The following is a 26001-nucleotide window of genomic DNA, read 5'->3' as shown; positions in this document are numbered from 1 at the left end:
GTTTGAATATTAGAGTCATGCCTAGCTTGACCCAACCATTTCAAAATTGATGTTGGTTCAGCTGTGCAAGCCAGCTCTTTTAGTTCCCACAATCAAGTTCTACATGGGTTGCCATGCGTCTCGCACGAAGCATTGACTTAAGACACATGTGTTCTAGCTACACATGTCTTGTACGAATGACCAACATTTTTTTGGAAGCATGTCTCAGCTCTATATGCCATGTATGAATGAGCTGCATAGGAGTCAACTTCTGCTACAAAACTCGTATCAGACGAGGAATGAGAAACTCTAGATCATAACCTAATGAGTCTAAAGGACCAAAAAGATGCCCATTATCATTATAACTTCAACAATATATTTTACTTCAGTCATTTGAGTGTATTCTTAAAACTCTATTTAGATAGCTCCACGCGGAATTTTTTGGAAGCATGTTTAAGCTCCATATGAGGGTCCCTTCAAAAAAAAAAAAGCTCCATATGAGGGACGGAGCTAAGTGTCTTAAATGTAGGGTTTGTCACCACCCTTAAAACACACAATATTATAGTAGTCCTAATGTACATTAGTCTTCTCCCTCTGTATATTTATCTTGAAAAAAGTGTTTGCCCCTATTACATATACGAATTAATAATTATAACAATTATTATTTCATTGCAGTTCTATTAAGGCAACACAATACTAACCAACTTTCTCATTAACAATCTCACCCTTTGATAGTTACTTGCAATAAATGGCCATCGTAAAGTCAAGTCAATTTAGCTTGTTCTATGAAAAGTAAAATGTTAACGAGTACTTTCGATGCACACTAGTTTGTTTATTGAAAATGAAAATGTTAATGAGTGTCTTAAAGCATCTTAAATAATAAGTTTTTTATGAAAATTTGTGTACTCAAGCATTAGACATTGACATATTTGATTTTTTTAAGGAATAATTTTTTAATTTAGAATCCTTAAAAAGTACGTTATGAATACTCGTTGACAAGACCTTTATGAAAAAGACTAACCACTTGTTCACTTAAACTTTTGACATATTATGTACCAATATTTAAGTTTGACCGTCATTTTAGATTAGTCTTTTATGTTTTTTCTTTTAAACTGATCTCTTACGTTGCAATCTGTTTACACCGTTAAGATTTAAGTTATAATTCATTATTATATGTTCTCATAGTTAGAGGTTTAACGAGTCGGTTTGATTTTATTTTTATGTGAAAACAATTCCAACCAATCAAAATTGATAATAATAGGTTGGTTTAATAAAAAAAAAATACTCATTTGATTAAAAAAAAATAGGATAGTTTGATTTGACCAATTGGATTGATATAAAAAAATTAATATATGATTTTTTTATTTTATACAATTTTTGAAAGCATAAGGTTTTTTTTTTTTTTTTCCTGAGGTGTAGTACCATAAGTTATTTATTATTGACATTGTTTATCGTGTGTCATACCCATGATAATTTTTTCTAGTTCCACCCCTGCATATGCCCATATATTTTGTCTTTACATACATGATGTACGAAAATTACAAACTTATAAATTATATTTATTAGTTATTTTTATCCTTTAACTTGCCTTTCAATACCAATTAATTTACCTTTGGATATATATATATATATATATATATATATATATATATATATATATATATATATATATATATATATATATATATATGTCCCTTAGTTAATAAGTTCGTAAAATTATAAAAAAAAAAAAAAAAACTGTCTAATATATTCATAGACCATACCAACGTCTCACATATTTACGGATGAAAACAAGGTTCACTCAAACTTTTGGTTATTATTTTTAGGCTTAAATATTGCACTCGTCCCTGCAAATATGGTTCGTTTAAGTTTTGGTCCTTGTAAAATAAAATTCAGAAATCCGTCCCTGCAAAATTTTTTGTTTTTGAAAATAGTCTCTGGAGGGACTATTTTCAAAAACAAAAAATTTTGCGGGGACCTTTTTAAAAAACAAAATATTTTGCAGGGACCAAAAACTACAAAATTGGTTCAATCAGCGTGCACCACGTAGGCATTTTGGTGACTTGTCATGACTTAAATGGGCCCAGGGGTATTTTTAAAAGACAGATTTTTTTGCGGGGACTGATTTCTGAATTTTTATTTTACAAGGACCAAAACTTAAACGGACCATATTTGCAGGGACGAATGCAATATTTAAGCCTTATTTTTATTGTAAAAGAATTGATAAATTGACAGTTTTAAATTTGATATATCAACTCAACAACATCTCATTTTGTATCTATCACTCTTTTATTGTTTATTTCAAATCGTACACAAAATATTTTCCAAATGTTTTAGCTCTCTCTATGGTCTATGCAAAAGCGAGTTGGATATTATTTTTTGTTTGAAAGGAAAAGGGCGTGTTGACTGCAGCATAAAATATTTCCCCCGTTTAATTATTTTATCAAAGGTCCCATCCCACGATTTATTGATTCTTTTACTAATAAATGACGAAAAATAACATTGTCAATAACCAACCAAACACTCCTCTTTAAATACCCAACTACATCCATTCCATTTCAGACTAATTGGTTATTTTCAAGTAGCTTAGCCTTGCGGGAGGACAAGAACAAGACAGCACATCACAATAAAATTCTCATTCCTCTGCTGTCTGTCTGTCTGTCTTCAACATTATGATGATCAATTCAACTCTACCATCACACAACCTTAACATGTTCCAAACTAGACAACAATCCACCTTCACATGCCGATCATCCTCTTCCATTAATAACCAACTCCCACCTCGTAAACCACTTTCTTCCACCAAGTTACATCTCTCTAATCTTGATAAATTTCTCCAAAAACAATCACCAACACAACAACAACCACCAATTCAAACCAATGATCCAACCACAACCATAGTTGAGAAGAAAACAAAGAACATTTTAGAAAATCTTGATCTATCAAACTTATGGTCATCGGATAAGAAAACAATAGATGATCAAATGTCACCGCATCACCTCAAAAATCTCCACCGTCTCCTTTTCAAAACAGCTGAGTATTCTCCCCGTAACACGCTTGGCAGTCATTGGAGAGAATACCATGGCTGCAATGATTGGAAAGGAATGTTAGATCCTCTCGACGAGAATCTTCGTCGAGAGGTAGTTCGTTATGGTGAATTTGTACAAGACGCGTATCATTCTTTTCACTCCAACCCAGCCATGTCAGGACAAGATGATCCACAAACACGCCATGTGTCACTTACGGATAAATCGTATAAAGTAACTAAAAGTTTATATGCCACATCATCAATTGGTTTACCTAAATGGGTTGATGATGTGGCTCCGGATCTCGGATGGATGACCCAGAGATCCAGCTGGATTGGATATGTGGCTGTTTGCAACGACAAAAGAGAGATTTCAAGATTAGGAAGGAGAGATATTGTTATCTCTCTCCGTGGAACCGCCACGTGTCTTGAATGGGCCGAGAATATGCGAGCCCAATTAATAGAAACGGAAGAACAACACGGAAAAAAGGCCAAAGTCGAGTGTGGTTTCCTTAGTTTATACAAAACAAAAGGAACCCACGTCCCGAGCTTAGGCGAATCGGTGATCGAAGAAGTGAAGCGACTCATGGAAGTTTACGAAGGCGAAACACTAAGCATAACAGTAACCGGCCACAGCCTCGGCGCAGCGTTGGCTTTATTGGTAGCTGATGACATCAGCACTTGTAATCCAAACGTGCCACCCGTGGCTGTTTTTTCCTTTGGTGGACCCAAAGTTGGTAACAAGGCTTATGGGAACAAAATCACTTCCCAAAACGTGAAAGTTTTGAGAATAGTGAATTCCCAAGATGTGATTACTAGAGTTCCTGGAATGTTATTGAGTGAAGAGTTTGAACAAAAATTAAGAAGTTTTAACTTTGGTGGTGTAGTTGACATGCTTGATGAGAAAACACCATTGGCTTACACTCATGTGGGATCTGAGCTACGTGTGGATACGAAGATGTCTCCATTTTTGAAGCCGGATGCTGACATGGCATGTTGTCATGACTTGGAAGCTTACCTACATTTAGTGGATGGTTTTTTGGCTTCAAATTGTCCTTTTAGAGCCAATGCTAAGAGAAGCTTGGCTAGGTTAATGCAGGATCAAAGTTCTAATGTAAAGAAATTGTATACTAGTAAGGCTAAATCAATGAGTGTCAATATTGAAAGACAAAGATCTTTTTCAGTCTCTGGTTGTTTGCCTAGTCCATCATAAATGTGAATAAGACAAGGTTATCTATTCCATGTGTTGTGCATGTCTCTTCTTTTTCTAGTTTTTTTGCTAACTTTGTCGTGCGATTTGTGCTTCAACATTGTCTCAACAGGACATATTGCACGAACATTACTTTGAAAAAAGAAAAAGAAAAAACGAAATGGAGTCTATTTCATATGCATTAAGTGGTTGTGGGTGTGATCTATGCATAAACATGTCCTAGATCAGATATCATTTTTATTGTTGGAATATTAGGCCGATATCAAAGTAATCATAGAATGGATCACTAGAGAGCTTTCTTGTACCCGCATTCTATGGTGTACATTATAAGACAAGACGTAGAAGACACAGATTAAGGAATTAATAATGAATTTGTTTAAGTGGTAGAGGATTTAAACTCATAGAAGATTAGGCACTGCTAAACGGAAATTGTATATTTATAACACGATAGCCTAAAAATTGTATTCATTAAAAAATTTAATTTGAGTTGATTTGATGCATAAAATGAATTAAGTTGATCAATAACTTGTGACTGCCATGATCCAATTATCCATGTTCAATTGTATATGATTACTTGATAATTTTAACGTATGATATACAATTATGGTTTAATGTTGATCCTTCTGGTCATCACATGGTCTAAGTGGAGGATTTGTTAGATTAATATTACCATCAAGGATACAAAGAAAAAGCTGATAAGAAAAAACAACTCAAGAGATAATCAAAGACACTTTAAAGGTCCTTTTGATAAAATGAATAAGATAGACATAGAATATGATATAAAGATAGAGAAAATATCATAAAATAGGGACAAGATAGTATTATTTTACCATATCATACATATATAACACTCATAATGACATGATAGTGTGTGTATTAAGTTAGTTTTTAGTATTTTAAAAATTAAAAATATTCTAAAAGAATGTATAAGCAATTAAATAATTTATATAAATTTTTAAGAACATTCATTAGCATTACTAAATAAACAATTTTATTTAAAAAAACGAGTAAAAAAATATTTCTCTTATATATGTTAGATAAACCAAATAAATATATGATATATATTATACATAAATGAAAAAACTATCCACTCAAAAAAAAATCCTGTTAAAAAATTTAAATTAATATTTTAAATTTTTTTATAAAAAGTTTATTTATTTTTATTTTATATACACATTTTTTATTTTATTGTCAAAAACAGAATAAAAACTTTAATTTTAAATTTTATAATTTAAAAATAATAATTATTAATATATTTTTTAATTTAACATCAAACTCTTCTTTTTATTTTTATAATTTAAAGTATATTTTATAAATATAAATCAATAATTTATTTTATTATTATATTCTGATAGTTTCTAACCTATAGTTACCAAGTTATATTTATGATAAGAATTTTAAGTGCAGACACAAGATATGATAAGTTTCAGAATTAGTACATAAAAGACATTTTGAAATAAAAAGCAAAGAAGAAATTTAACAATAGAAAAAATATGTCATTCTATAAAAGTTTCTATTGAGTTTCTATGAGTACTGGTCTAGGTGATATAGATTTAATTAAAGTTTTTCTTATGTTGCGGTTTGGTTTGATTTCTAAAATGAAAACCGTAAACCAAATCGAACCATACGGTTGAGTAAAAAAGTGATCCAAATATATCCAAATCAAATATAGTTTTCTATGGTTTCGATTTAGATTGATTCTATTTTCAGTTTTTCTATAGAATTGGTTCAGTTTTAACCGGCCCTAAAATATATAGGACATGTGTTGTCCATGTCTCCCTTCAAAAGAAAAAATGTGTTGTCCATGTCTCTTCTCTTTTATCATTTTTCTGCTAACTTTAACGTGCGAATCGTGCATCATCATTATTATTCTTTTGAATCAAAATCGTGCTTCATCATTGTCTAAGACAACTAGACATATATATTGCTCAAAAAGTACCTTAACCAAAAATGAAATTAATTGTGTTTTGCGTGGCCTTGAACTATTTCCATATTTTACAAATATTTGCGCGTTTTTGTGCGTGATTACGGATTACATTTTATTTATCATCCTCATGCACAAAGTATATATCCATATTTAAAAATTGAAATTAAAAGGTGAGCGCGTACGTGTGAATATGAATGAATTCTAAAAGTTACTGCCCATCATCTTCATTTCAGTCATGGAAGTACCAACAAATCGGTGTTTAAAAAAATTAAAATGAACTTTGACTTTAAAATAAATAAAAAGATAACACTCACTTTCTCTGTTCCTAGTTACAAGTGTTGGTGAGAAAAATATGTCTTTAATTTTATTTGTATCGTTCCATTTTTATCGGATATTTATACAGCAAATGATTGTTTCTGATAAGTGGAGGAGATGGATTAATGGGAGTCTAAAATCAGCTTCAATCTTCACCCTTGTGAACGGTAGCCCCACGAAAAAGATTGTGATGGAACATGACTTGAAGTAGGGCGATCATTTGTCGTTATTCCATTTCCTAATCACGATAGAGGGATTAGGTGTGTTGATGAGAAAATCAACGGAAATCGGCAGGTTCAGGGTTTTAAGTTTGAAGACAATGATGAATATACCAACGATACCTTAATCATAAGAGAAAATAGTTGGTTAAATATCAATAACATAAATGCAAATTTACTACTCTTCGAGGTGGTGGCAAGATTAAAAGTAAGTTTTCACAAAAGTATGATTGTCGGAATAAATACTCACCATTGTTGGTAGAGGAGGGTGCCGAAGTGTAGAATTGTAAAGTGGGCTCGACTCCTTTTAAATGTCTCGGATTACCAATTATGGAAAATCCGAGAAGAGCTTTGATGTGGCCACTGTTGATTAAGATGGTTCAAAATATACACTCTTCTTGGAAGAATCAACATATTTGGAGGTGTGTGTTCATCGATAATTAATCAGTATTGTCATCGCTTCTTGTCTCTTTTCTATCTTTTTTCAAGGCTATGTCAAGTAAATATCTAAACTTGAATCTATAATAAGTGTCAAATTGATGTTAATTTACCAATGTAGTTCAAGCCACTTATTAACTTATTTTACAAGAAACCTTATGAAAACCCCTGATTCTTGTAAATATTATAAAGCCAAGTCCATATTGATTTCCTTGTACGTTTTACCTTGTTTCCAACACATTTTTGTAGTGATTTATAACAAAGGTATGAATACACAGCAAGGATTTAAAAAGAGGCAAATCAAGATATTTTCTTGGAGAGTAGATCAAATGTCAGGTGATTCCATAAAGTTCAAAGCCATGACATGAAAATTCTTCCGACAAAGAACCCACTCGCTTGGCGAGTGATAACGGTTTAAGTCCCATTTCACTGAGCTATCATAAACCCATTTATGAAATAAGGTCCATTCACCCAACGAATGAGTTACTCGCATGTAGAAAATAAACTTTTCAAGAAATCTATAAATAGAGGCGTGCAGCCTCATTTTGAGTCATTTTTTATCTTCGCAAATTTAGAGCAAGAGCAAGGGAGAGACAAATATGGCAGAAACAAAGCAGAAACATTGGAGGTTTGTAGAATAAGTTAATTGATGCATCATCTTGTCATCGTCTTTTGTGTAACTATTCTCTCTTTGTGTTGAGATTAGGTGTAATTGATTAAATACTTGGTCATGATGGTTATAATAAATCGTATTTCATTATGTCGATGTCTCAATTTCTGCACTAAATATTTTTTCGACGTGAAGTATGAAATTGATCTTTTTTTTTTTTTGTCAAAGCAATGAAAATAAAATGCAAACCAGGATTAAGGCTTGAACCTGTTTACAAAAGAGAGAAAGGACGCCAAAGGCTACCCTATAGCAACAAAACAAAGTGTAGCCTGCCAAGAAAGCATAGGGCTGCACATGCCCCTAAAGAATTCTAATCAGATATAGCATCTGTTATGCAAAATAGATGAGTATCAAAATTTCCTAATCCTCTAATCACCATATTTGGGATTGATTTTGATTACACCATGTTTGGATCTTGTATTCACAGTATCAGAGCCAGTCTCAGTAAGATCTGTAGAGGTTTTGTGTTTTGAGTTGGTGCCAGAAAGTGCTTTGAGACTCTTGGGCTTTCTAGGTCTCCCTCTCTTGCCTTTTTTAACAGTTTCTATAGTTTGTGATAAGTATTTGTTCACTTCAGGAGAAACAGTGGAAAAAGCCTGTTGTTACTCAGTATTGTCAAGCTCTAATGTGCTATCAGATGTTTGATCAGTGTCCAAATCATCAGTCCAGAATTTACGCAGAATATTCTCACTTTTTCTGCAAGCCTCAAAATTATTAACAACGTTAGCATATTGAGCAACCTTACCTTTGTCAGGCCCAAGATTCTCATCAGTGGTGGTAATAAAGGCAATGATAGGTGAGAGAATAAAATCACCAAGAGAAGCTGGCGCAGGTGGAACAATTTGCATATCAAGAGTAGGATCCCTAGCAGAACTAGCATACACAGTGGCAGCGCCAAGGAATAACAGTCTCTCAGTCTTGATGCACTGAAAAGGAGAAGTTGGAACTGATGTGGGCAAAGTATTGTTTGTGATCAAATTAGCAGACTCATAGGACACACTTTTCAAAGCATCAGAATCCTTATAGTATGCAGCTTGACTCAAACTAACTATTTCCTCAGATACCTTATCAACAATTTCAGCACTATCAATCAAGGTGACTTTAGAAATGTGATTAAGATCCTTGTCTGATAATTGTGCCTCCCCTGAAGGAAGTTCACTTTCTTCATGTAACAAATCAAAAGAATTATGAAGAGATAATGTTGAAGAGTTACCACTCTTCTGGATTGTTGCAATCTCAGGCACATCCATATTACCTCCTTCCTTATTGAGCCCCTCCTGGTCAGAATTATCCATAAAGACCCAATCAATGTGCTTAACCAATAGCATTTGCTAGACATAGACTTCATATGTAAGGAACATGGGTAGAGGCGTTTGAAGATGCTAGTTTTGAGACATCGATCTAGATTTGCGCTCGCGCGCACACACACACTATCATAATGTAATGTCAATCCATTAGCTAACTTTTTTTGCCTAGCCAGTGAATTGTGTGCACCCTCATGTTTTACCAAATAATGAGTGATCGGCAATTGCATTTTACGCTTTTTGTTTTGCATTAATCAGGTCATTTTCAAACTGTATACAACCAAGGAAGTGATCGAGTTCATTTTTCTCAATTGAGTGGTAACTCACTTAGCCAAATAAATCCAACTTGTGAGCTAATGATCTAATTACTACCCCTTAGGCCGAAAAATTGAATTACTATATTTTTTAACTTCTTGACCCTAAACAATCAAAAGAAAAACAATGGCATGTCTTTCTATCCTAGGATAGGAGAGCATTACAATAAGATGGAGAAATTTGTTACAATAGGATTGAGCATATGCCCTTGGGAAAAAAGATTAGTTATTTTTAAAAAAAAAAAAAACAATTGAGAAAAGTAATGTGAAATTTGGAGAATGTAAATAAACAAATGTTTATTCTTTTGCTTGCGCGAGATACAAGGTTGAGTCTGTGAAAGAATGATTTCTCATAATTCTAAAAACACATTGGTCATGAATGCACATAGCCACATAATCTTTTCTCTTGTATGTGAATCACGACACAAAAATCTATGTGGGAAATGACTCAAGCTGCTCACATGAAAAAGGATGTGGTGATTTGTGCTCACATGAAGGTGATTTCAAACTCGCTTGGGGTCTTCCTCTAGGGCATATTTATAGTATGGTCGAAAGTGACGTGTTCATTTGGTGGATTAGGCTTGAAGCCCTCAAAAATAGTTTTCCCAAAGCCTTTAGCTTATGGATCCAAGTGATGACTTGAATTCGGATTGTACGTATTCCTTATTACTAACGGGGGTCCCCTTTTGGGGACGTAGTCAGAAAAATATGATTATACTTGGTGAGTTCATAATTGACAGCATTGGATTCTTTTTTATGAGGACCAGAGTTGCATGGAAAAGTTTTTCATGGTTGAGTTCATTATAAGATGACAAGTTGAATATGGACTATGTAACTACGGATGTAGATGACACGCATTCAAAAATTAACGTCATGGTGGATTTGAAAGTTTTTCGAATTTGTATCTCGTTTTAGGATTCAATCTCAACTACTGGAAGGTTACCTTGAAAAAGGGTGAAAAATTTATGATGATTTGGTTTTAATTGATTGTTAGTTTTCAATCTTTAAAAACGACTGCGACCCCTAATATTTTACTTGATTGCCTAAGATTGTGTAGGTATCTATAGTTTGCTTTGATCTATGTTCCATCATGATCATTTGATGGATAACAGTTTCAAAGTGTTTCCTCTACTGATGCGTTCTTGTTCTTCACATTCAATGACCATCTTCTTCGATCAACTATCAATATGTTTTTTTATGTTACTTAATGTCTCTATTTTCTCCCATAAGTTTTTATTCATAGGATTTTTAGGGGTTTTCATCGTCGATGGTTGCGCTTGTCCACCGTGTTGGATGGTGCTTGCCCCCTAGCACCACAACGTTATGGTGGTTTCTGTCGTTAGTCGGGATTTTTGCAAAACTTTTTCCGTCGGGGGGGGGGGGGGGGGGGGGGGGGGGGGAGTTCATCTCTAATTCATTTTTATTCTCTATGTGAAACAAAAACATTTTATCGTAACATTGATATCCCTCTAGATGAATTGGGGATTCCTCTAAATTCAGGAAGGGTCCCACCAATAACCATATATGAATATATTTCAGCAAAACTCATTTATTTTAATTTAATTGATCTTTCATGTTCACTATTCTCTGTAAGCACTCAATTTTTATTTTTATTTTGGTGTCAACCTCCGGTTCATACAAAAAGAGGGCCCTAATAATCTAAAATTTGATCGGAATGTAAGCAAAGTATAGCCAAAAATTATTCTATCCAATAATCAAATTCAGATTCTCTAAATAATTTGTCTTATTTAGAACTCGTTAACCATTTTGAGTTCAATCAATTTGTTAAACATCCAATTTTCCCCCTACCATGAATGTATCCATTTTGGTAAAGAGATAAAACACCCGCTACCACTATTATGATGCTCTAACAACGGGTAGCACTTGAACGACATTGTGGTTGGTGATATTGACCAACCATAATGTCACAAATGTATTTCTTCTCTTTCTTTCAAAAAGTTTTTGTACACTTGTGACATTATGGTTGACCAATATCACCAATGTCACAAACCACAATGTCATCCGAGTGTTAAGTGTTATCCGTCTAACAACATAGTTGGTGTGGTGAGTATTTTACTTTCACTTTATAAATAACTTGTATGGCAAGTATACCCTTATCGAATCGTTGACAACCGCCCCATACATGATTTTTAAACTGAAACTAGAAATAAAAGAAAGATTATTTTTCAATTAGGCTTTCACAAGACTTTTTATTTTTTGACAATAAGGCTTTCACAATGCTTATTTTGTTTTTGACAATGAGGCTTTCACAATGCTAATCACAATTCTAACACAATAGTCTTCGCCAGTTGTAGTAAGTTGTAACCCCTTAATCAAACATACTATCATGATCATCATTTATTTTTCAATTAAAGTCAATTATGCAATCAGTTATGCCCTACGACTAAGGAGTTGTTAAATGCAACTCAAATGAATGAGAGCGAGTACATCAATTCGTATCACAGGACTTTATATTTTTCACACTTTAGAAAAGAATAACACTCTTTCAACTAAGCCAAAGTCGTTTGTATAAAGTAAACATGTAAAACAATTTCGTGTTACTTGACCTTGTTTTTGACATTTTCAGTCCGGAAAAACAAACTACAAACAACTATAACAACCAAGAGAACAAAACAAAGTGACATGTTTTTCTTCTTAAAATAAAGAGTTTGAAATTGCCAAGAATTTGCTAATTTATATAGTCTTCACACAACAACCATATCGATCATATTTGAGTGACAATAGCAATCCATATTTGATTTCACATTAAAAACGCATTTGATGCATGTCTAACTAAGTTGTCTCTATAAAATTGGAGGCTCGACTCTCATAATAAAAATTGGTCTTAATAAAATAAAAAACAATTATGCGAAAAAGAAAATATTACTGTGATTCTTTGAAATAATTTTCTAAATTGATTGATTGATTATACAAATTGGATGATTTGATAGCATTGAAAGCTGGGGTCGGGAGGGGAGGGAATGAGAGAGTGGTCGAGAAGAAGAAAGAAGCAGCGTTGCAGTTGGAAGAAAGAAGAAACAATAACATTTTTTTTCTTTGATTGAGGGGGTGGGTATTGGCTATAATTTTTTTAGGTCCGTCTCTTTTGGTGGCTCAGCTCGGTTGAGTTGTTTGCACACCCCAAAAAACGGACATATGTCTAAACTAAAGTTACAGCTTCGATAATTATGCATTAGTAATGTCTTTGAGATGAGATGAGATAAATTGAATTTGGTTGTATCTCCAAGCATACGAGAAACAAAGTGCCATAATATTATTATTTTGTATAAGAATTCGGGGTAGAGTCTAACACAACTCCACAAAATTGATTTGTAGTATAAGGGCTCTCACATTTAGAAACAGATGTTCAGACCATCTTTCATCCACTATAAGACTCTTTAACATTGTATTAACCTTCCAGTTTATAAGGGAAAGAGACCTTAGTGATTTTTTTTTTGAATCAGCACATATTATTATGCTAAGCTTGCACGAATTACGCAAAGCCCGCAAAGGAGGAAAAAGAGTACATATAACAATATGTGTCCGACACTTATGACAGCCTGACTACTCAATAAAAAAACCCCTTAGCCATCAACATAGCAGAATACAAAAATGGGAACAAAACAAAGAAAAAGCAATCCCATGAGGTACCGAAACCAAACCAGCCGAAGGCAAAAACCGCACCTCCCACCCAAACCTGTTAACAGGACTGCACCTGAACACAACAGCCAATCTGGCCGCTGAACAGCACACACCAGAAGCACGCAAGAACCACCAAACAACATAAAACCTCAAACTCGCAGCACCCCTAGGCACCATCTCGGATTCCACAGCCAATCATAGAACAAACACGATTTAATTTTTAACCGGGATAGACTCCATTTCCACGACAACAGTTTTATATCCTCCACCAATTAGTCCACCTCCGCATTTCCATTATTAAAAATTATATTGTTCCTAAAATTCCAAATGACCCAAATCGCAGAATGCCAAATAAGTCTCATTCCCCTTTTTAATTATTTCCAATTCACCATTTGGCCCTCCCAACACCTCCAATGTGCGGAGAGGTTGGAAGGAGTGGTAACATTCACCTCAAGCTACAATTCAAGCCTTTCCCACACCTTCCAAGTCACCGTACAATGAAGAAAAAGATGGTTCGTTGTCTCTTCCACCATACCATAAAAAACACAATTTAAATTGACATTCGGTGGTAGGGCATTTCTCTAATATAAATTATCCCTAGTAGGAACTCGGTTAAGCAACCCCTTTCATGAAAGAGCCACCGCTTTAGACGGTGCCGGACTCTTCCAAATTTCCCCAAACACACGGCATTCCTCCTCTCCCCACTCATCCTCCTCCCTCGACATAACCTCCAGCTTCTTGAAAGTAGACCTAACCGTGTACTGCCCCCTTCCTCTAGCTTCCAAACCCATTCTCCCTCGCCTTGGGTCCGCTCAAACCCTTGAAGATCAATCAACATGTTATTTAAGAGCTCTTCCTCCCAAATAAACATCCTTCTCCTCCAACTAAAATTCCACACAGTACCTTAGTGATTTGAAGTTAGATCAAAAGGTAAATAATTCTTGTTCAAAAAACATTCCACCCAAAAATTGAACTAAATTCTCCAGTATAATTCATTATTTAGGAAGGTTCATTAATCAATTTAATGGAGTTAAATGACAAAACGGAAAATTGCTATTTTTGTCCACTACCAAAAATAAAATCCAACACCAATATATAATTCATCAAATAAGAAGGAAATATTGAAATGACATACGAGCTAACCGACAAAATTGATTGAGCACTGAGACTTAGTTAATGCTTACTTCATGAGATGATGTATAACTAATAAATTAATCACATAAGCAACACATAAAGTTCACACTAATTGGATTTTTGTATATACTTCACGAATTTAATGTTACTACGTGACGTCCATAACACAAATCCGTTGTAGTCTAGTTGGTCAGGATATTCGGCTCTCACCCGAAAGACCCGGGTTCAAGTCCCGGCAACGGAATCTTTTGTTTTTATTTTTATGTTTTTTCGTTTCGTACGAAGTGACGAAAACCTGACACGAATTTGAAAAAACTGAAAATTGTTTTTTAACATCCTCGTACGCAGAAGATCTTGGACCTTGAAACATAAGCAATTAAAAAACATGTATTGTTTGCGATTCCTGAGGAGAAACAAGTTAAACACTTTTTCAATCTCGTCCTTTGCTACTGTAACCAACCACACTAAAACCCACCATGCTTATGATCACGACCATAGCAATGTCATCGCTTCGAACCAGCTCATCGCGAGTTACGTCCGATCCGGTGACATTGATTCTGCTCTCCGTGTGTTTCATAACATGACAGTGATATCTACAACTACCTGGAACACTATCCTAGGTGCATTTGCAAAGAAACATGGGAATTTCGAACGCGCTCGCCAACTGTTTGATAAAATTCCCGAACCAAACACTGTTTCGTATAATACAATGTTGGCGTGTTATTTGCACCATTTTGGAATTCATAATGCCCGTGATTTCTTTGACTGGATGCCTGTTAGGGATACAGCGTCGTGGAATACTATGCTTTCGGGTTATGCTCAGGTTAGGATGATGGATGAGGCGCGGAGATTGTTAGTGGCAATGCCGGAGAAAAACTGTGTTACGTGGAGTGCGATGGTGTCTGGATATGTGGCTTGTGGGGATTTAGATGCGGCTGTGGAGTGTTTTTACGCTGCACCTATGAAGAGTGTGATTACTTGGACTGCGATGATCACTGGGTACATGAAATTTGGGAGGGTTGGATTGGCGGAAATGTTGTTTTGGAAATTGAGTTTGAAGACTTTGGTGACCTGGAATGCTATGATTGCTGGGTATGTTGATAATGGTAGAGCAGAGAATGGGTTAAAGCTTTTTAAGACAATGTTGGAAACTGGGGTTAAACCTAATGCTTTGAGCTTGACTAGTGTGTTGTTGGGTTGTAGTGATTTATCAGCTTTGCAGACGGGAAAACAAGTTCATCAGTTAGTTTGTAAATCTCCATTGAGCAGGGATACAACTGCAGTAACTTCATTGATTAGCATGTATTCTAAGTGTGGGGATCTTAAGGATTCGTGGGACTTATTTGTTCAGATTCCGCGGAAAGATGTTGTAACATGGAATGCAATGATTTCTGGTTACGCTCAACATGGAGCTGGCGAAAAGGCTCTTCATTTGTTTGATGAGATGAAAAAGAGTGAGATAAAGCCAGATTGGATTACTTTTGTTGCAGTGTTATTAGCTTGTAACCATGCAGGAATGGTAGATCTTGGGACCAAATACTTTAACTCAATGGTAAAGGAATTTGGTATTAAAACTAGGCCAGAACACTATGGATGCATGGTTGATCTTCTTGGCCGAGCTGGTAGGTTATCTGAGGCTGTAGATATGGTAAAAAGTATGCCTTTTAAGCCACATCCTGCCATATTTGGTACACTTCTGGGTGCTTGTAGGATTCATAAAAGCATGCACATGGCTGAGTTTGCTGCTAAGAATCTGCTTGAGCTTGATCCAACTAGTGCAACTGGATATGTTCAATTGGCTAATGTTTATGCAGCACAAAGCAAATGGGAACATGTTGCTAGAGTCCGAAAATCAATGAAAGAAAATAATGTTGTGAAGCCACCTGGATATAGTTGGATTGAAATAAACAACGCTGTGCACGAGTTTAGGTCAAATGACAGGCTACACCCTGAGTTGGTTTCTATACATGAAAAACTAGATAAATTGGAGACGAAAATGAAGTTGGCCGGTTATGTGCCAGACCTTGAATTTGCATTGCATGATGTGGGAGAGGAGTTGAAAGAACAGCTTCTTTTACGGCATAGTGAGAAACTAGCAATTGCATTTGGACTTTTAAAGGTACCATTAGGGGTACCAATCCGGGTGTTTAAAAATTTGAGGGTTTGTGGAGATTGCCACTCTGCAATCAAGTACATCTCAGCAATAGAAGGAAGAGAAATCATTGTAAGGGACACCACAAGGTTTCATCATTTCAAGGATGGGTTATGCTCCTGCAGCGATTACTGGTAAGTTTGACGGCGTTCAGATACAACAATGGTGTTAAATTTAAGGGTATGCTTTTATTGCAAGAGCAATGATGTCATGCTCTTCACCTTGAAGTTTATTTGGAATCAGATTCACAAAAAGAAACCTCAAGGTTCATTGCTCTAGCATCGCATTAAGTTGGCTATGATGTTGAAAATGAACTCAAAGTAGTTAGTAGCCTGCTCTAGACAGACTAAGAGCAAGAGAATGCAATTGATTGCTGCTTGCCAGCACCCCATGAACAAGTGCTTACCCAACTGTAGCCTCAAGAAAATAAAAGCAATACGCCGTCCCAAAATACGTGACCTTTTTGACTGTTGGCATCTATCCATGGTGGTGCAATGGAGTTGGGAGCATCAGTTGCTTACTGAATTTATTATTTTTATTTGAAAATTCTTTAATTTTTTATAACTAGTTAAATTATCATTATTGAGGATTTTCGCATAGAACTAGCCTGGACTTCAAAATGCAGGTGATTTGGTTGGGAAAAATTGGAGTTGTTGGAATACTACTTGACGAGCATAACTTTGTGATTTTTAAAGAGAGCTGCTTGTCTAAATTACGTTCGAGTAGTTTTCATAGGTGGTGGATGATTATGCATGTAAAACTGGATTCCTGCATATTTGCAGTGGATTGTTTCAACTTTCTTAATCCTTTCACATCTTGTGGTTGGGTTTTAGTTTATCAATTTTTTTTTTTTAAAAAAAAAAAAAAAAAAAAAAAAACCATTATTTCATCAATTTATAAGACTATTTACCCATATAGTTTTGTAATCAATCAAATCACCAAATATTTGGACCAAAATTGATTAACCCGTGAAATTGCAAATTTGCAACAGAACAATACTCTACAATACATTGAAAAACTGTGAATCTGTGCGCAACATATATATGTCATCTTCAAGCAATGGCTCAAGGAATACAGTTTACTCTAGAAGTCCTTTTTAGAGCAAAAGATATGTTCAGCATACTGATTAGAAAACAAAATTAACTGATAATAAGTGAACCTTTTCAAAGATAAAAATTCAGTTTTCGATATATTTTATTTCATAGACTTACAATGCAATTAAAGAGCATCCAACTCCTAAAGAGATAAGTGAGCGATTACGGGAAGCTATTGAGTAACGTAAATGTGACGAACAAGGCAAATACTGTTTTTCAACAATATTCCTACTTTTGTACATAATTTTTTAATCAAATACATAAAAGAATTGAAGTTTTAACAACGATCTGAACAAACAATAAAGAGTAAATTGACGAACAATCTTCATATGAAAGCATTATGTGAAAGCTAGTTTTACATGCCACAGAGACACATGGAACTTCTAAGACCATGAATACTTGGTCTCTAAGACGAGCAGCAACCAGCCTTCTGGTTCACTGGCTGTCCTCGAATTTGGACTGTTGCAGGCCTGGCACTGTTGGCTGGTTGACTTGCCATTCTGTGAAAAAAGTACCAGGGACAAGTAAATGAGGTTAATAATCAAGGTAGATCAGTATCCATTGACTAAACAAGGTTCTTTGAAGTTCACAAACTCATGCAAAAAGCTCAACAGTTGTCCTTTACATACAGAAATTTCATACCTGTTTTTAATTTCAGCAGCCATGGCCATGAAAGCTTGTTCCACATTGGAGGCATTTTTAGCACTAGTTTCCATGAAAGGAATTCCAATTTCATCTGCAAATGCCTGATGAACAAAAGGCACAAACATCAAAATATTAGATTAAAGGAAGATTTAGAAAAAATGTCACTGGAAGTGGGACATGTATATGGAGCATAAATCAACAAATTTAGAATCACCTTTGCTGTTTCAGAGGACACAACTTTTTTGTCCGAGAGATCGCTCTTGTTTCCAACTAGAAGCTTGTTAACGTTTTCACTTGCATAGCGGTCAATTTCATTCAGCCACTGTTTAACATTGTTAAAGCTCTCTTGGTCAGTGACATCGTAAACAACCTGCAAAAAAAAAAAAAATCAAAAAGATTACACCATTGTTTCCCAAGACGATGTAAAAAGGATATTGCTGACAAAGGGCCAGTTTAGAAAGACTCACAATTATGCCATGAGCCCCACGATAGTAGCTGCTAGTGATAGTCCGGAAACGTTCTTGACCAGCAGTGTCCCACTATACAATAAAAAGATGCAGAAAAATCTGTCAACAATTACAGAATACAGTAAAGAACCAATCCCAGATAATTGGGCTGAAGTGTTTGAAAAGGAAATTGATTTCCTAATATTCAATGGGTACCTTTATAACCTTAAATAATACTGTTCAAATGATCCAAGGACACAATTGGTAACTGGAAAAACTTGGAATGAGACATTTATCAAATGGACATGGGGGTATTATAAACTTCTCATGGATAATTTTTTCTACGCGTGTTCAAATTGATTTTTCTACATCTAATTGAAACAAATCTCAAAAACGAAATTTAGATGTAGAAAACAAATTGGCATAGATAGACTCGTGTAAAACTACTCCCATCAGAGTTCAGAACCAATAACAACTAGTTCAGTATTCAAATAATATTAACTTAGTCGCTGACTTACAATTTGAAGTTTAATGGTCTTCCCGTCCTGCTCAACAGTGCGGATTTTCTATAGAAGGAAGCATGGTAAATAATAAGTCACATACTAGAGTTGAAAACAACATGGAAATAAGGTTAAATGGTAGGTATAGAATGCTTACAAAGTCCACTCCGATGGTACTGATATAGCTGTCAAGGTATGAATCATCCTGTTTCACAGAAAAAGAAAAATATTAAGTGTAACCTCCTCCACTTCATAAAATATCATTCAAGATGAAAGCTTTTGTTTGACATCGCATCCTTAACCGTCAAGTGAAAGAGTCTTTTTTATGTGAGAAAGAGGAGTAGATCTTGCCGCTCGATTAAACCACGAATTGATACAAATAGAGCTGTGACTCTGAAAAATTGAAGTGACTAATGAAAGCTTTTAATCTTGACCGTACATTGTTTATGGTCAAGATTTACTCCTTTTACTCTCTCGTGCATATAGCCTACTCACAAGCTCACTATGGATGACAACACACACACTTTTTCAATGCTTAAAAACACATCCATATGTTCTGAATATTCAATTTTATATGAAAATCTAATAGTGGGAAATGTGAATATTGAACTTCATTTTTCATTAATTGGAAAAAGGTGACCATAAAGCACAAGTTAACTAAAGAAGGGGAGGGGGGACAGAGTCTCAGAACTTACAGCAAACCTCAGGAGGAGACATGACTTGCCCACACCAGAATCTCCAATCAACAAAAGCTTGAACAAATAGTCACTGAAAATAACATAGGATGCCCCAATCAAAGATATGATATTATTAATCAATGCCTATCTTTTTCCTAGAAAGAATGGCCATAGCAAAATGGGTGACTGTGACATGGCCCAAATGAGTTCTAGTCTATAATGGACTAACTTTTATAAGCATTAATCTATTATAAAATAATCAAGAATCATAATTATTTTATAATAATATACCAATGGAGACAAGAAGTTGATTCAAGTAGACAAAAAGCATAATTCAATCATGTTCGAGCTAATCAGCAAAACTCAAGCTCATGTGTGCCACAGTAGACAGCAAAACATGACTGTCTAAAAGGTGTAGCATGTACGCTGCCACATATATAGGACATCATTTATAATTAATTAATCCTAGATTGATTGAAGTCATGCACACAGACAACACATTCTTCTTTATTAAACTGTTTCATGACCTGTACAACATTTTTTAACACATATCCCACATGGACTTCACTAGCTTTACACAAAATACTTTCGTCCATTAGAGGATTACTTAGTACAAGATTACAAAAGACATATCAATCTCAGAAATAGTTCAACAGCTAAAAAATGCCTCAAATAAATTTTTAAACCTATTACCATAGGGAGGACCAAATTTTACTTGGACATCATATTCATATATCTATCTATAGAATAGAACTTCAATTTCAAGATCCCCTTATACCAGCCGTGGAAGAAACAAACTATATAAATCTCCAAGTTGAAAAACCATTCGGTCACTCCCTCAAATCAATCATAAAACGCCGAAACTTGTGAATGAAGGTGTGTCTAGTGTCCTACACATGCAGTGTCTTGATACTGGCACACATGATTACATTATGTCATTTTCTCAAATTATTATCAGTGTCTCCGAGTCTCATCCGTCTGTATTATATAAAACAAACATTGCCATCCCATGTGTATCAATTTTAAGAAATCCACATGTAATATCCATCACAGAGACCTTAGAGTTCACATGCATTTACCTTATGAAAATTGAAAATCTCTTGCTTAAAAATAAAAATCAAAAGTGGATCACATAATCAAACATGTATAAAATAGACTAAAAATAACTTAACATGATAAGTAAACGGATCAATCGATTAATTAAACGGATCTAAATCAGCAAGGAACTTTGGAGAAACACGATCCATGAACAAATTTCACAATCCATGCATCAGATAAAAAGTAAAACAGTTGAGAAAGCACTAAAATTCACCATCGCAAAACAACGAATACGCAGATCTAACTAAACAAGGTCGAATAAGAATAATTTAAATTTAAATTTAAATTTAAATTTAAATTTAAAATAAGAAACGGAAGAATTAATTTGTGACGGGAAATTTGGAGAAGTGTTAAGCAGAAAAGGAAACAGAAAATAGAGTTGGGACTTACTATTCAGGATTCATGACGGTGAGAGGTTGAATCGGAGGAAGGGTTTGGCGGCGAAGGGAGCTACCGGTCGCCGGAGAAAGAAGAAGAGAAATTGAGAAGCGAAAGATGGAAGAAGAAATGAAGGAAACGTGTGAGTTTTAAAATGACTCGCTTGGTGTCGGAGGTATATGCATCAATGGAGTGGGGTGACGTATGCCAACTACTTCGGTGCTTGCCACGTGTTCTGCATCATTTACCCAATTACCTGATTGGATAATTTCTTTCCTTGACATTTTTTTATTTTATTTTTTTAATTAAATTTTCCTTACTTACACACAACTATGAATCTCGAGTTTAAACCGATCGAAGGTGTTTCCTCATAACGATAGATATTGTAAGTGTAAGTGTATATATATTAATTTTTTAGTCAAACAAATCTTAGTTGTTGTTTGTTTATGTGTTTTGCAATTCACATTTTATATAAAGTCACAACAAAAAACGGCTTTAACACAGAAGCTCCAACTATCAGCTTCGTGGAATCACAACAGACTTGCTTTGGTATTTTGTGTAGATGTCTGTTTGGTGAAGGTAAACCCTTTCCAACCAGACACTTAGCATATTAGTTGAAAAGTGAAGTTGAATTTAATGAAAGACGTGAAATTCTAATTTAGTGACGGTATCTCAACAAGGATCTATATAGCGGAAGTTGTGCATGAGCTTGTGGTAGTATCCTGGGCACGGGAGCTAAGCATGACATTCTTGACCACGCCCATGCTTGTAAAAGAATTGTGCACCCATGCATGTCGCTAGTGCCAAATATTGCGCCGTCACACAAGGATCTATATAACGTGGCCAAACAAGTTGAACCCCAACTGTATTGTCCAACCTCCTCATGTGATTTATCCAACAATTGCAAAATTGATCATTGCGCACATTAAAGAAAAGTTTAACTACACAACCACATATCGAAAGGCGTGGTTAGCAAAGAACGCGGCCATCGAATCTATTTACGGGAAATGGGAGGAATCTTATAATGATATTCTGCAATGGTTGAATGTGATGAAGGAGAAAATGTCAGGGGCCGTCTTTGATTTAAAAATGCAAATTGGTGAGAATAGAGAGACATAATTTCATCGTCTATTTTGGGCCTTCTATCCATGCCTCCATGGGTTTAGGTATTGCAAACCAGTTGTCCATGTCGACGGGACGTGGTTGTATGGCAAGTACAAAGGGACATTGTTGCTTGCGGTAGCACAAGATGGAAACAATAAAACGATTCCAATCTCCTTTGCGCCTGTCGAAGGTGAGACAAAGGAGGGATGGACTTTTTGTTTTTGAAAAATCTAAGAAGGCACGTCACAAAAGGAATATTTGTCTGCATGGTCTCCGACAGACATGAATCAATTAAAAACGCATTCAATGACCCAAGGAATGGTTGGCAAGAAACTGGTTCAACTCATGAGGACAATCAAGGATAGAGATCTTAAGGATGTTGTAAATAATATCGGTAAGCATATTATCTTACAATTTTTTTTATATCATGTTATTATTAAATAGGTTCACTATCTAACTAATTGTTTTTTCTTAACGTGCAAGATATGCCTTAAATGTACCCTTATTCGATTACTATCGTGGTGTAATCCAGAAGGCAAATCAGCGTGCATTAGATTGGGTGGACAATATTCTGAAAGAAAAATGGACTCAAGCATATGACGAAGGTCGACGATGGGGCCACATGACAAGCAACATCGCTAAGTCGTGGAACTCTGTGTTTACGGGAACACGCAACCTACCTGTTACACCTATAGTTCAATCAACCTACTATAGGTTGGCATGTCTCTTTGCCGATAGAGCTCAAAAAGCGTTTGCAAAGGTAGGTTCCGGAGATTTGTTCAATGAATATTGCGAGAATGCGATTAAATATGACATTGTTAAGTTCAACACCCATCATGTCGAACAGTTTGGCCGAGAAAGGTATACCTTCTCAGTCCGTGAGACCATCAACTACATGGAGGGAAGGCCAATGGGAACTTTCAAGGTGGACCTACAAGCGGGGTGGTGTGATTGTGGAAAATTTCAAGCTTTACATTTGCCTTGTTCCCATGTCATAGCCGCGTGTTCTTCATTTCGCCATGACTACACAACCCTTATTTCAGTTGTGTTAAAAAACGAGAGTGTTTACTCCATCTACAACACAACATTCAAAGTAGTCCAGGACAAGAGTTATTGACTCCCATACGACGGTCTCGTGCTTTGCTATAATCCAAACATGCGAAGACTAAAGAAAGGTCGACCCAATAGTACTCACATAAGGACTGAAATGGACGAGGAGGTTGTAGAGAGGACTCCGACATCGAGACAGTGTGGGTTGTGTCGGCATACCGGTCATATTAAGAGAAATTGTCCGAGTATAAATAACTGGTAGTTAATAACGTTATGTATTATGTGTTCAAATAAATTAATATGTTTTTATTTATTATTATTATTTGTGTTTTTATTGTACATATGTTGCCCAAAAAATAAAAAAACGAATAAAAAATAATTAATAATTCAGTCCCGCCACTTCAAATGGCGGTAATGGAAAAAAAAATGGTCAAACCTGTCGCGCCTGTCACGCGCAGACAAGTGTCGGGGAAGGGGGCTCATTCCCGCCGTTTCAAAGGGCGGGAATGAGGAAAACGACAAATAAAAAAAAACCAACAAAAATAGAAAGTGGGTCATTTTGGGAAATAAATGTGATAGGGGTCAGATTTGGGATTTTTTTGGGAACTCGGTCGGGAAAAAAATTCTTAAAATGAGTTAGTGATATGCAATTCGATAATATGAATTTTGTGCTCGATTCCAAAACAACGACAATCGTCTTTCACAATAGACGGATAGTTGCTACAAAATTTGGCAATATCACCTCGGCCTCAAGGAATATTTTTGCATCTTATTTTATAAACTTTTAGATGGAATTTAACAGATGGCAAACAAGTGTGGCTGATCACGCCTTTCTAGGGGCAGCCATGTTATTAGTTAGTTCCGCCACTTATTTTTGGTATACCATCTTGTATTTATACACTTGTTATCAATGAAATGTTATAAGTTGTTTTCTTAAAAAAAATTAAAAAAAATTGACTCACTTGTGATAGTAGTAATGGTCATGTTGTTGGTGTGTCAAAATAGATAGATAAATAGTAAATGTTGAACACAATGATATCCTTGAAGTTTGATTATGTACTTATCATCCTATTTTCGGTGATAATCATATTTTTGTATTAATTTATTTAAAATTAAAATCAAATGGAGTACTAGATTTTAGGGATGTAGCAGTTCAGTTTGGATTGATTTTGATGAAATATTAACCGTGAAAACTGTCATGTCTCTAAAACTAAACACAGCAAACTTGGGCAACAGCACAAAAACCTTATGAAGGACTAGGAGTGATTCTAAATAGTGAAGTTAATTAATTAAACAGGGCAATGTTGTTTCAGTTTGATATAATAATAGGAAGAAAAAAAAAGTTTAAAAAATAAAATAAATAAACACTCTTCTCTGTTTGTTTCGGTGAAAATGACACTCAACTACACCAAAACTCAATGCAATCAAGGGTTACCTTGACACGCATTAAGCTATTTCAAATTTGTTTAACAAAAAATATGTTAATATGACCCTTGTAATTACGATTTATGACTAGATTTTATGTTTTTTGTATCATAAGTTCTAGCTCAACTGACAAAAATGTCGAAATTGTTATGCCTGATGTCATGATCGGAATTCGAACTCCGATACTTTCACTTTATGTGTGAGAATTTATGATAGCTTTATCATCTCATCTATCTATAAAAAAAAATTCATTTTGTTTTCATGTAAAAATAAAGCAATCTTTTAAGAATAGAATTTATAGAAATGAATATGCCATAAATAAATAGAAATTAACATATAATTAGCTAGCATAATTAAAAGGTTACGGTCTCGGGACGTGGAATAAAAGGGGCTTTAGATAAAAGCAGGGAAGCATACGTCTTTGCTGTGGGAAAATGTACTTTATAGAAAAAGCAATAAAGATGAGCAAAAGATACAAGCCCGTGGCTATGATTTTTATTCCAGCTGTGTTGGGGTGGTAAACAGGCAATTGCAATTGTCATGTTAGTATTCCACAAATGGTATTTTACTTTTGGTTGTATTTATTTCAAATGAAAATAATTAGTTTCACGTATGACAATATTTTTCTTCTTGAAACTTTATTTTGTAGAAGTTTCAAAATGTGTTCGCCGTAATTTTGACAATCATACCATCGGTCCAAACATGCACTCAATTAATTTGTCACTTGGTCTAAAAAGAGTAACATGTAATCCACTATAAACGACATATTCATGTGTCACTTTCACATTATGTTAATGATCTTGTTGTCTTTCTTAGGATGTATTCCATGAGTGTGAGTGAAAAACACGTCAGGTGCATATCACTCTCATTTGGGTTGCGGAGGTTGTGTCATTCTCTTTTCTCTTTCCCACTCGTGCAATTTGTCAAAATAATAAAGAGGAAAAAGAAAAATCATTTTAGTCTTATTCCCTTTTCAAGTTATATTCCAACTCACTTCTTTTTCTGAGTAAATATAAACTTTAGCCCATTATCTTATCTTCCCATTTCTTTATCAACAAGAAAAAGCAATGGCATAATTAAAACAAATCTTGAGTTAAATACATTCTAACTTCATGAATAAGACACCCACATTTTGCCCGAACATGCAGTTTTGATATGGGAATCCTTTAGATTTCAATAGTTACTACTCTTATGCTACCTAAGAACACACGCAAGCACATACACATCCAAGGTGACAATGATATTCACATGCAAAG

The 26001-nt window shown here is 34.9% G+C and overlaps 3 protein-coding genes and 1 non-coding gene across 4 annotated transcripts; 3 read left to right on the top strand and 1 right to left on the bottom strand.

Annotated features, from left to right (window-relative positions):
- Window positions 1-2529: 2529 nt before the first annotated feature.
- Window positions 2530-4246, top strand: LOC25493607 (phospholipase A1-Ibeta2, chloroplastic). The gene has a single exon (XM_013602150.3). It carries the CDS (start codon window positions 2652-2654, stop codon window positions 4215-4217), a length of 1566 nt encoding a protein of 521 aa, XP_013457604.1. The 5' UTR covers window positions 2530-2651; the 3' UTR covers window positions 4218-4246.
- A 10101-nt stretch (window positions 4247-14347) lies between these two features.
- On the top strand, window positions 14348-14420 carry TRNAE-CUC (transfer RNA glutamic acid (anticodon CUC)). Its single transcript has one exon. It is a non-coding gene; the product is annotated as a tRNA-Glu (tRNA).
- A 29-nt stretch (window positions 14421-14449) lies between these two features.
- Window positions 14450-17164, top strand: LOC25493605 (pentatricopeptide repeat-containing protein At4g16835, mitochondrial). The gene has a single exon (XM_013602149.3). It carries the CDS (start codon window positions 14562-14564, stop codon window positions 16464-16466), a length of 1905 nt encoding a protein of 634 aa, XP_013457603.1. The 5' UTR covers window positions 14450-14561; the 3' UTR covers window positions 16467-17164.
- Window positions 17165-17488: 324 nt separating this feature from the next.
- On the bottom strand, window positions 17489-21335 carry LOC25493604 (GTP-binding protein YPTM2). Its single transcript, XM_024782735.2, has 8 exons — window positions 21179-21335; window positions 19709-19781; window positions 19171-19218; window positions 19032-19079; window positions 18535-18606; window positions 18282-18437; window positions 18065-18168; window positions 17489-17922 (listed from the first exon to the last, which is right to left on the bottom strand). Exons 1-8 carry the CDS (start codon window positions 21190-21192, stop codon window positions 17829-17831), a joined length of 609 nt encoding a protein of 202 aa, XP_024638503.1. The 5' UTR covers window positions 21193-21335; the 3' UTR covers window positions 17489-17828.
- Between the last annotated feature and the right edge of the window lie 4666 nt (window positions 21336-26001).

The sequence above is a fragment of the Medicago truncatula genome, chromosome 4 (genome assembly GCF_003473485.1).
Source record: "Medicago truncatula cultivar Jemalong A17 chromosome 4, MtrunA17r5.0-ANR, whole genome shotgun sequence".
Lineage (NCBI taxonomy): Eukaryota > Viridiplantae > Streptophyta > Magnoliopsida > Fabales > Fabaceae > Medicago > Medicago truncatula.
This window is presented reverse-complemented; position numbering and strand designations above follow the sequence as displayed.